We start from the raw sequence: 12852 nt of genomic DNA on the forward strand, positions 1-12852 counted from the left end.
TATATTTTAATAATCTTCAAGCATGGGTTTATAATTTAGGCTGAACTTTTTTCCTTATGGTAGTGAGCCTATAAATGTGGCAGGGACTCCTTATGGCCTCTGGATCCTGGAAAAGTGTATCCCTACCATCACCACCGCCACCCAATTCCTGAGGCCTAAAAACACTAAAGAGTGGTCTCAAGGGCTCAAAAAACTATTCTCTAGCAATTTGTTTCTATCAGTTCACCATTCTGGGTGATTAACAAGTAGGTTGGCAATAATACACACTAATAAATAAGGAAAAGCAATATTGTTGTTGTTTCAAGATATATGATGTTATCTTGTACCATTGCTTGAGCCGAGCATACAGTCCCATGATCTGCGTTCAGAGAAAAACAATTGAATATAGTGGACCCGGAGTGCAAAACTAGGTAAACTATAGGTTTGGGTCGTGTGTTTTTAACTGAACTGATTTGGGAAAACAAACTCTCCCAGACACATAAAAATTCTAGACAATACAAGTGAGATGAACACCAGCCGTTGCTGTTGTGTCTCACTCAATGCAAAGTATGTGGTGATTTGTTCTGTGGTAATAATCCATTCAGGTTACCTACAAAGAAGACTATTTTGCAGAATTGTAGCTTTTGATTTCTTCTTGTTTTGTATTTTGATTTTAAAGCAATATTTCATTTGTCTTGTCCGATATTTGCCAAACTGAGCATTTGTAAAACTCTGTGATATAAATGGTGTGAAATTGCTTTTTAAAAAACTCTATACCTAACATATTTCTACAACTTCACATTAAACCTGCTACATTGAAGGTGGTATTACAATGTTCATTTATGAAATATTTTGAATATATGTTTTATTTTTTGCTTTACAGCTTTGAGGGACAATAGGATTGAACTGCTTCGAGCTTCGTGGCATGAACTAACCATCAGAGTCACTGATGTGTCACTGTCAGATGAAGGGCAATACACCTGTTCTTTATTTACTATGCCTGTCAAGACTTCCAAGGCTTTCCTCACCGTTTTGGGTAAGCATAACAGGTTGAGAATACCAAAGAGAAAACCGTTGACAAGATAACTTATATAGCTTCTTATGAACTTTAGAGGATTCTGCAGAATATGGCTGCATTCAAATGTTGTGCTGAACCATGGTATATTGCTGGTTTCCCCTCAAGCACACATTTACCCACTTTCAGACATGGTTGTAAGGAGGAGTTTGGAAGCTAACCACAGCAAGTCATCTGAATCAAAAACTGTGGTTTATTTTAACTAAATTTAGTGAGAACAAGCCAACTTGATAAACTATGCCTTGAGTTAACTTGCTTCTACTGATCATACTTAGTTTGTCCAAGTTCAGGTGATATGGCTCCCAAACTCTTCTTTGCAGCTGCACTAGGTGGAAAAGTGAAGTACACTAGCTTGGAGATAAGCTAGGCTCATTCTCGTAATGCTAAACTATATTTTAGTGTTACGTCTGAACCAGCCTTGTATATTGAGTAGACACAGTGGCTATAATTGCTTTATACTGAGATTATCTGTAGTGAAAATTATATTTTGACTACTTTATGCTTCTGGGCAGTGTCCAAATGGCAAATCTCCTAAACTTAGTGAATCTCCTAAACTGGTGTAGTCAATGTGGTCTCCTCCTGATGCTGTAGACTCCCATCATTCCTCATAATTGGCCAAGCTTTCTGGGGCTGGTGGAAGCTGTACTCCAAAACATCTGGACTAACATTGTTGGATAACAAATGGAATAGCATTAGAAACTCAATTATCTTTTCATTTGGAAGATAGGTAGGGACCATAGCCTAATAAAAGAACACAAGCTCTGCATGCAAAGATTCTAAGTTCAGTCCCTAATGTCTTTAGTTAAAAGGATCAGGTAATATGAAGATGGGGACGTGGGTGGCACTGTGGGTTAAACCACAGAGCCTAGGACTTGCCGATCAGAAGGTCGGGGGGAGCTCCCATTGCTCGGTCCCTGCTCCTGCCAACCTATCAGTTCAAAAGCACGTCAAAGTGCAAGGAAGGTAAACGGCGGGAAGGTAAACGGCGTTTCCATGCAGTGCTCTGGTTTGCCAGAAGTGGATTAATCCTGCTGGCCACGTGACCCGGAAGCTGTACGTCAGCTCCCTCGGCCAATAAAGCGAGATGAGCACCACAACCCCAGAGTTGGCCACGACTGGACCTAATGGTCAGGGGTCCCTTTACCTTTTAATATGAAGATACAGCATGATTTGATGATGAAATGAAAGATTCTCAATAATTGCTGAAAGTCAAGAGTATACCATGTTATGCTAAACGGACAAATAGTCTGACGTGGTATAAGGATGTGTCCTAAGTTAATGCGCATTGCACAGAAGCATGAAAAGAAATGCAAGTGACTCATGCATTCATCTTTTACTGCCTTTCAGAATATGTAAAACTGCAGTTTTGTTGCAGTATCTTTTAATCTGGGTTGATCCAGAAACCATAGTATACTGTACAGTCCAAGGACCAAGGAGTTTATTTATTTATTTATTGTATGTGTTCCTTTTCTCACAATAATACTATATATTGCACAGGGAAAGAAATCAACATGTCTAATGAAAAGGCACTAAGACCATCTATTTTATTCCTTGCTCCCTTTCTATTTTAATGGAAGTGCACATTTCCACAGGGATGGGCAGCTTCTTTAACTTCTAAATATTCCACCTTTTTTAACACATAAAGAAAAGCTATAAAGCAAAAGACTTGGGAAGTGACCCAGAAAATAGTTGAGGCATCAAGATTCATAAGAATCTATGAATGTTTGTGTCACACACACACACACACACACACACACACACACACACACACACACCTCTCTATATGCTACTAATAAATTATAAAAAATTGGCACGCTAATCCAGCAAGGCAATTCTGCCTATGATATAAGATGTCTGTCAGTGAACTGGATGCAACACTATGTGCTTGAAAGCAAGCTGTGTGTGTGTTAATCCTGCACTGCATGTATACCATTGGACTGATGGCATCTATGGAGAATGAGGATGATAATTGCAGGTACCTCCCCACCCCCAATACACTAGCACTGTCAGAGTTGCCAGTGCTGACCATCTGCTCAGGGACAGGGGGAGAACTTTGCATATAGCAATTTATATATAGGCTGCTGTTGTGCGTGGGGGTCGCTGGATCTAGGAGTTGCCCCCTGAATTTGACATGTTCTTCTTACCTTTACTTACTCGTCCCTTTTTCAGTTTTTTCTCTGCTTTTGACTCTTTGTATATAGTAAGGTGAGAAATGAATTTAATAAGGCTGATGTAAAATGTTCTGTGTGCCAGTAATATTAAACTTAATCCAGCCAGGGAATTGCTTTTGTGCCTAGGATATGAAATATGTGCCTCTGCTAGTTCCACTGAGACTATTTTACCTGTTTGACGTTAAAGGGGAGGGGGAACCAACTCAGAACAGAGTATTCCAGGATAAAGACAAACGCAGGTCAGTTTTCAATCTAAAGAAGCATATCTTAAGATAATAATAATAATAAACAGGCGGCCGTTTAAACTCAGTGTGTAATATACCCCCACTATCTTTTTGGTTCTAGGGAAAGCAATGTTAAAAAGGCATTTGTCAAGCTGTAGTTTTTTCCTCTCTTTTTTGTAATGTAAGGGCAATTATCAAATCAGTTTAAAAAATCTCTTTTCCTGTAATTCGTTCGTGCCATCTTTTTAATAAGATAGGAAATTTCTGTATATATCAGTTCCCTTTTCAGTCTTTTGAATTATTAGATTTTAATGTTAGGGGTATTATTAAGGATAACATATCACACATCTTGGAGAGATTTAAAGCATTGAAAAAAACTCTGCTGTTTCTTTCATGTGTTGACTTCTGCTCAGGCATAATCAGCTACCTATGAGTTTAGATAGAAGTGTTGTTGTTGTTGTTGTTTTAAAAAAGCTGAATGACAAAGTGAGGTGCATTGTAAATTATATCTGACCTCTGTCCAGTGAAAAAGTCAATGAATTACATAAACAGCATTCTTAAAATAGTGTTGCCCTTATCACTGTGTGTGATAAGAATTGATAAAAAAGGGCAATGGAAGTATGTATTCCTCATCCTAACCCTTCTTAGCTAATTTGTGAAGCAATACTATTGATATATTTGCACAGAAATGATTCCCATTCTGTTCAGTGAGGCCAACTTCCTAGTAAGCATTCTTAGGATTATAACCTCATCATCTTTACATTTGTTTTTAAATTTCCCCTTCCATTTACGTGGACATTTGGTGGGATGTGTTTCATGCTTGTATTTTTTCCTGTGGTGTAAGGCTGCACTGGACTGTATGTTGCTTCTGAAAGAGGCATCTGCAGTCTGGGTTAATTTTAGACGAAGAGGGCCAAGTGATAGTGAAGGTGTTATTTGGCACCAAGGTCTGGCCTCTCTGCCCAGCATGCACTGTGTGACTTCTTGTGCCTTATAACTTACCTTACCTTACCCTCTGCTGCTCTGTGGTCTCCCCTGTCATTATCAGTGCATCTTGTTTTTGTTTTTCTATTTCTCACCAAGGCTGTTCTCCTTTTTGCTGTAACCTATTTTTCCTTATCACGTCACATGCTTTTTCTACTCTTCTATGTTTACCACGTAAACTCCTTTACATCCCTGTCTGTCCCCTGATGCCATTGATCTGTCATCATTCATCTTCTGCCTTAGCTATTTTTAACAAACAATGGGCTTGCAACACTGGTAGGATCTACTAGAAGGAAATAACTCAGCACAACGACTAGCAGAATCTCTCCTTTAGTTGAAGAACCATTGAATTTAAGAGTCCAGCATTAATTTCCATACACTGCATAATACCTAGTCTACTCTGTACTTGGAATAAGGAACTGATATGCAATAGCATGGTATGGTTCAAAATGCTTACCTGGGGAGCTGAAAAGCATATTTCACAATAGTACAATATGTCTGGGGTTTGAACAAATAACTGATGATCAATGGTCTAACAGAATATCTAGCTGAGACAGTTTGGGAGATGTATGAGGAATTCTCCAACAGGAAAATAACTGGTTGTTCCTTTCAGTAGAGATAGATGAGCAATACTAACAATTGGATATCTATGAAAATTTATCTGCACCTAAGATGCTAGTGTTCTGGAATGTAGAAATAACCACCTTTTGTGGGGAGTGTATAAAAATATCCACTTATTTGGAGAAGATAACTAATAATTCTTTAGCACCTCTGGAAGAAAAGTATAGATCAGGACTGTCTTGTGTACTCTAAATCTCTCCACCTTGCCATTTCCTTCTACTCTATTATTTTCTTTGTTAGTTATCTGTATTACTTCATTGTCTCCTTATTTCAAAATCTCTGGGACCATTTTTCCATTTTTGCTTCAATCAAGGTTCCCATCCATCTTTCATTTCTATCACAACTGATGGCACCACATTATGAACAGGGATGCTGGAGGAATTTGGTTTCTGACAATTCTCGTACAAGCTGTTGATCCACATCTCTAGGACTAAACTGCAAATCAGAATATAGCTGTCTATTTTTGTGTGGATTTTTCTAAAAATGCATATTAATGGAGAAGGGAGATGAAACATCTACAAGAGTGAAGCACATCAGAAATAGATTGGTCTATCCCTGATTATAAGTCGCTAGCGGTCTCTTGCCCAGCATTGCTTAGGACTTCTAAGAAAGACAATTAATCAGTTCAATTTTGAAATCAGTCATTAAAATCAGTATGGCTCCCACAGGCTCAGTCCACCATCTTGATTCAAAATGACATTCAACCACAGCTAACCATAGAAAAATCCCTGCTCCTTGATTTCAGGAACCATCATGCAAAATTTGGTGATGATATATTAAGAGGCACCTAAATGCATAGTGAATAAACAAACCAGCCTTCTAAAATACCGTACATAGTTACTATTGATCAATGGTAAACCATCTACTGCTATGTCTGCTTCTTCATGTTCTATTCCTGTTTCTCCTCTTCCCCATCTCAGTACCCCTAATAAAATTATTGTGCTTTGAGGGAGAACATAGGAATTATTTGTAATAATTTCTAATGGAGTGAGGATAGAGGCAAAAAAGCAAGAAATGTGGAGTTAGAACAATAACATAGAATTCAGAGACAAGCCACACTGGCAAATAGTTAATAGAAAGGCTCTAGTTGCTGACAAAGCAATGAAAATGGAAAGTGCTGGGCTCAGCTTGACATGCTCTTGCCTGCCCTGAGGCCCACACCTCATCACCTTACAGATACACAGGCTTCTGAACCTGTTGGCGCATCCAGATTTGCTTCAATTGCTTGGCTGTCTTTCCACAGTGCACAAAAGTCTCTGAGCTCCAGCTGCACACTGAGTCCAATTTCACGGTCTGCATGGAAATTCACTGTTTCTGTGTAGTCCATGAAATCATAATTTATACAGGATATAAATTATGATCGTATGGTTTGATCAAAACCACACTATGATCTACAGAAAGGATATCAGTGAATTTTAACTTCTTATTAACTAATTAGACTGGAATAAGTATAACTTTTATATGGCCTCTTTTCTTTCTGTATTGATAGCTCAAATTATACTGTAAAGCTTTCAGATATTAGCTTAGTTCATACTATAGATAAAGGGTAAAGGGCCCCTGACCGTTAGGTCTAGTCGCGGACAACTCTGGGGTTCTTGGCTTTTACTTCTCAACATGATATGCTTAAAATCAGGAATCCATTGTTTAGAAACTGAAAAAGGAAGTCTGCAAAATTGTTCAAAGATTCAGAATGCTTGTTTATTTGGGGAGAAATTTATGCAACTCTTATGTTGGCTATGTAGTGCCTTGGATTTTAAAAATGATAGATTATAGATTAGTGTCACTAAACTTGATATTGCTGAAATAAATGTCTGTACCAGTAGAAATTGTACTAATCAGTAATGCCATTTTACCTCTCTGCACTGTTAAAAGCATTTAAAACAACTCGTATGGTATCAACATTATAAATCATGTTTATGCTTTTTGCTAGGTGTTCCAGAGGTTCCTCAAATTAGTGGATTTATTTCACCGGTTATGGAAGGTGACAGGATGGAGCTTACATGCAAAACTTCTGGTAGCAAGCCAGCTGCAGATATCAGATGGTTCAAGAATGACAAAGAGGTGAAAGGTATTGTTCAGAATTGCATATTTCATTTATAAGAAACAATTGTTAATTAAACAAGCAAAGAAGTGGATTTGATTTGCAAAACTGTTACTGTTCCATTCCTGGTAGATAATCAAAGAGTAACCAAATGAATTTTCTAAGCAAATGCTAAGTATTTCTCATGCTGCTATGAGTGGGTAACCCAGTTTATAAAATCATTGTGACAGAAGGCATCTCAAAGTTCATCTAGTTCATTCCTGCAGAGGAAGAGACCTGCTACTGCACTACCTCTGATGGGTGACCATCTAGCCTTTGCTGAAAACTCTCTGATGAAGATGAGTTAACCACCTTCTGATTCCTTTGTTGGTGAAAAGAGCCACGGCTCTATGTATCAGTGTCTTCTTTCCCACACCAACCTAGGGTTTGCAGCACAATTCTCCCACAGTAATTCCACACAGTGATGAAAATAATGCATGTACCTGATAGCCAACATTCACAAATACCAAGTACACAGGTTGGATAGAAATGTGTCGGGTCACTCCTTCACTCCATATATGTCTCTGTTTTTCCACCACCACAGTTTTATGTCCTTGGCCTATGTAGCTGCTTCTTTGCTCTGGCTGGGTGGAACAATCACTACATCCCTTTTCACTTCTTCCTGGCAGATTAAATCACATATCTTCCCATTAGAATTAACTGGTGCCCATTGGGGTTGGCAGAGTTCAGGATAGGGCAACTGCCAAACGGTAGGGGGGACCAGCTCCTTTTTTTTGTCCCCATCTTCCTGCCTTGTAAAGGTACAAAACATACTTACAGAATGCAGTAGAATTACTGCGCAGATATTCAGTAGTTTTCTCAAGTATGGACAAACCACAAAATTTTGGAACCTGCGCCAGGCATAGAAATTACTAGTCATTAACTCTGCCACTACAGCAAGCTTTAAAAGAATGGTGACGCTCGGAGTCCATTAACCCAAGAAGCAGAATCCATGCATGGTATCAAAGCAATTCACAAAAACCCTTTCACAGAGAGCAAAGTGGTGAGGCTAAGAGTTCAAATCCCATCCATATGGGATTTTACATATACATCCCTTCATACTCTGTAACCTCACTCTAGCTACCTAGGGGGCAGAGAAAAAAATAAAGGTAGGAAAGGGGAAAGACTGGAAGTAAGCAGGAAAGGGAAGGAGGGGGGAAAGGGAGAAAGACAAAAAGAGGAGACAGACTAAACAAAAGAAAGAAAAATGGGCATGGGAGATGATAAGGAAAATTGCTGCTACTTTATACACACTAAAAAATCACAAAGCAATCCCTTCTGCTACCTCTTGCCTACTGTCTGGTTGTTTTCTGTTCCCAGTGCACACTGGATCACATTGTCTGCTGTCTGGGCACTTAGTAAGTGAGTCAGTGTCTGTGAGGATTCTTCATTAAAAAAAACTACAAAAGAAAGTCATAAAAGCAATAAAATAGGAAATCAAAACAGCATTCATGCAGTGGCAAATTTAGCAGACAAAAACTTCTTGATCAGTTCATTAGGATAGCATTAAAACACCTCAGTATGGTAGACCAAAAACAAAGAAAACCTCCTAACAGTAAAAATGTCTTCATTAAATGAAGGTCAAGATCAAATTAACTTCTGAAATCAGGGAGTTCCATAGTCTGGATATCATCACAGAAAGGCACATTTCCCACACAAAGCTTATTGTGTATCTTCTCACACATAAAGGCCATTTCACAGTTAGCATTTTCAGAAAGCAGACCTCACTGCTGTACTTTTTGTGCTTATTTGTTAAAACAAACACCTGGAAAACTAACATGGAAAGAAGATGCCACGAGTATACAAAGGCTTCAGAAGAAAGGTTGGATGAGATTTAGCATGGCTCTGTTGTTGATGTATCTACCTTAAGAGCTTATCAAATTGTTAGAATTCCTGAATGAGAGTTCAAAACTACAATATCAGGATTAGATAATTGGGTATATAATAATATATATGTATAATAATGCATTGCCTGTTAGAAGTGCTGATATTTTAACAGCGACCATGGACAGATCTTATTATATACATTACATTCCCCATATATTAAGCTATTGAAGGATATGAATGAGTGATTGAGGAACATGTTGCAAGACAAAATATGTTGAATACTCAACATTTTTACAAACTACAGTTTAAAATGGTTACACTGTTAACATTTCTTCTGAGAAACAACAACCATATAAAGTGTTTTTAATGCAATCTTGATTTTCTCTCTGCTTTGCAATTTCTTGCTCTTTGTGTCTGCTGCCAGAAATACAAGTGATCATGTTACATTGCTGCTATAATTTTTAACACCTCTTTTGCAATAATGTCTCAATCTAGCTCTTTCCTTAAAATAATCAATTAGAATCTGTGAGTGTCAAAATTGTATGGCATTAGTTGGCCACGAAGCTTCTCCAAGCAACGTTGCAGAAGTAATCGGCTAAACCATTAATCTTTATTTAATATCCACCAACACTGAGTAATGTATAATACAACAAATACTAGCATATTTAGAACAAGAAAGAGGAAAAAAAGAAAATTTCCTCATTCTTCCAAACCCCTGTAACATTTCGTGCCCTGCAATATTTCTAAATCAAAATCAGAAGATAGTAATGGATAGAGAAATATTAATTTTGTCAGAACTAAAATGTATCTGAATTCCCATGGTCAAAGTATGCATACAGAAAATATGTGAAAAAAATCACATATTCCCAGCTGCAGATAAGTGTTCTGAATATAATAATAAATCAGGGGGAAGGGGGGCGAGTTATTCCTTTACTTTTTCAGGGATTGCATGCTTAAGCCTGTTGCAAAGATGTGGAAGGATTTGCAATAGCCTGGCACTGTGGGAGTAGTAATAATAATAATAATTTATTATTTATACCCCGCCCATCTGGCTGAGTTTCCCCAGCCACTCTGGGCGGCTCCCAATCAGTATTAAAAACAATACAGCATTACATATTAAAAACATCCCTAAACAGGGCTGCCTTAAGATGTCTTCTGAACGTCAGGTAATTCTTTATCTCTTTGACATCTGATGGGAGGGCGTTCCATAGGGCGGGCGCCACTACCGAGAAGGCCCTCTGTCTGGTTCCCTGTAACCTCACTTCTCGCAATGAGGGAACCGCCAGAAGGCCCTCGGCGCTGGATCTCAGTGTCCGGGCTGAACGATGGGGGTGGAGACGCTCCTTCAGGTATACAGGACCGAGGCCGTTTAGGGCTTTAAAGGTCAGCACCAACACTTTGAATTGTGCTCGGAAACGTACTGGGAGCCAATGCAGATCTCTCAGAACCGGTGTTATGTGGTCCCGGCGGCCACTCCCAGTTACCAGTCTAGCTGCCGCATTCTGGATTAATTGCAGTTTCCGGGTCACCTTCAAAGGTAGCCCCATGTAGAGTGCATTGCAGTAGTCCAAGCGGGAGATAACTAGAGCATGCACCACTCTGGCGAGACAGTCTGCGGGGAGGTAGGGTCTAAGCCTGCGTACCAGGTGGAGCTGGTAGACAGCTGCCCTGGACACAGAGTTAATCTGCGCCTCCATGGACAGCTGTGAGTCCAAAATGACTCCCAGGCTGCGCACCTGGTCCTTCAGGGGCAAAGTTACCCCATTCAGGACCAGGGAATCCTCCACACCTGCCCGCCTCCTGTCCCCCAAAAACAGTACTTCTGTCTTGTCAGGATTCAACCTCAATCTGTTAGCCGCCATCCAACCTCCAACCGCCTCCAGGCACTCACACAGGACCTTCACCGCCTTCACTGGTTCTGATTTAAAGGAGAAGTAGAGCTGGGTGTCATCTGCATACTGATGAACACCCAGTCCAAACCCCCTGATGATCTCTCCCAGCGGCTTCATATAGATATTAAAAAGCATGGGGGAGAGGACAGAACCCTGAGGCACCCCACAAGTGAGAGCCCAGGGGTCTGAACACTCACCCCCCACCACCACCTTCTGGACACGGCCCAGGAGGAAGGAGCGGAACCACTGTATAACAGTGCCCCCAGCTCCCAGCCCCTCTAGACGGTCCAGAAGGATGTTATGGTCGATGGTGTCAAAGGCCGCTGAGAGATCCAGCAGAACTAGGAAACAGCTCTCACCTTTGTCCCTAGCCCGCCGGAGATCATCAACCAGCGCGACCAAGGCAGTTTCAGTCCCATGGTGAGGCCTGAATCCCGATTGGAAGGGATCCAAATGGTCCGTTTCCTCCAGGCGTGCTTGGAGTTGTTCAGCAACCACCCGCTCAATCACCTTGCCCAAGAATGGCAGATTTGAGACTGGGCGATAGTTGGCCAAATTGGTCGGGTCTAAAGATGTTTTTTTAAGAAGCGGTTTAATGACCGCCTCTTTCAGCGGGTCTGGGAAGGCTCCCTCACAGAGGGAAGCATTCACCACCCCGCAGAGCCCATCACCCAGCCCTTCCCGGCTCGCTTTTATCAGCCAGGATGGGCAAGGATCAAGGAGACAGGTGGTCGGTTTCACTCGTCCAAGCAGCCTGTCCACATCCTCGGAGGTAACAGATTGGAATTGATCCCATGTAACAGGACCAGACAGAACTCTAGCACTCTCCCGCCCTGGCCCTGCTCCCACGGTGGAGTCTACCTCCTTCTGAATCTGAGCGATTTTATCTGCAAAAAACTTTGCAAAAGCATTGCAGGAGATCTTGGGGTCCCTACCAGGCCCCGGTGGTACAGGTGGTTCTGATAGATTGCGAACCACCTGAAAAAGTCTCCTGCTGCTGTTTTCTGCAGATGCAATGGAGGCGGCGAAGAAGGCCCTCTTCGCCGTCGCCATTGCCACTTGGTAGGCTCGACGTTGAGCTCTAACCCGTGTCCGGTCTGATTCAGAATGAGTTTTCCGCCACCGGCGCTCTAGCCGTCTCAACGATTGTTTCATCACCCTCAGCTCCGGGGAAAACCACGGGGCTGTCCGGGCTCCATGCAGTCGGAGAGGGCGCTTCGGAGCCAGACAGTCAATAGCCCTGGTTAACTCCGCATTCCAGCGGGCCACCAGGGAATCAGCTGAAAGGCCATCAACTTGGGATAGAGCATCCCCTACCACTCTCTGGAAGCCAATTGGATCCATTAAGTGGCGGGGGCGGACCATCCGAATCGGTCCCACCTCCCTGCGGAGGGGAAGGGTTGCGGAGAAGTCCAGTTGCACCAGTAAGTCAGTTAGTACTTTGAACAAGCAACTAAATATGACGTCCAGAAACCTGGCCAGCATTTTGAATTAGAAAGTATGGTAAAGAAATACCCTGGCCTAGCGCAGTGGTAAGGGAGCTCATTTTTAGGCAAGAAAGCAATGCTCAAAGCTACTTGCTCCCTCTTATAGCAGAAACAATACTCAGTTGAGCTTTTTTCAAATGAGCAACAATCATGCTGGGCTCTGAATTAGCACGCTAACAAACATGAGAACAATTCAGAAAATTCTACTCTATCAATGTCTACTTAGCTGCAAAAAAATTCGGGGGAGTCTTGCAGACACAAGAAAACAATCACTTTAGAAGGAAGAATAGCAATCTTCAATGAACTCTTTCTCTTGGACCTCCCACTGCCTTGATACAAATGTAGACTCATTTGAAAACATCTAGCTGCTAGCTCATTAAGATAACTTAGACAGGACACTCAATTCTATTTTTACTACTGTCTAATTCTTTAAAATGGCTGGTCACTTCATGCTGGGAACCCTGACAGTGCAGTTCTATACAAGTTAGTTCAACGGGGCTTACTTCCAGATA

General features: G+C 41.1%; 1 protein-coding gene across 4 annotated transcripts in view; it reads left to right on the forward strand.

The window, feature by feature from the left end:
- Positions 1-12852, forward strand: part of CADM2 (cell adhesion molecule 2) — a 366183-nt gene that overhangs the window by 254048 nt on the left and 99283 nt on the right. For all 4 annotated transcript variants that reach the window (XM_081907886.1, XM_081907888.1, XM_081907889.1 and 1 more), the window contains 2 exons: positions 863-1015; positions 6985-7122. In XM_081907886.1, the coding sequence (XP_081764012.1) occupies positions 863-1015; positions 6985-7122 (291 nt within the window). The remainder of the gene's footprint in view (positions 1-862; positions 1016-6984; positions 7123-12852) is intronic.

Source organism: Podarcis melisellensis (assembly GCF_964234715.1).
Source record: "Podarcis melisellensis genome assembly, chromosome: 4".
Lineage (NCBI taxonomy): Eukaryota > Metazoa > Chordata > Lepidosauria > Squamata > Lacertidae > Podarcis > Podarcis melisellensis.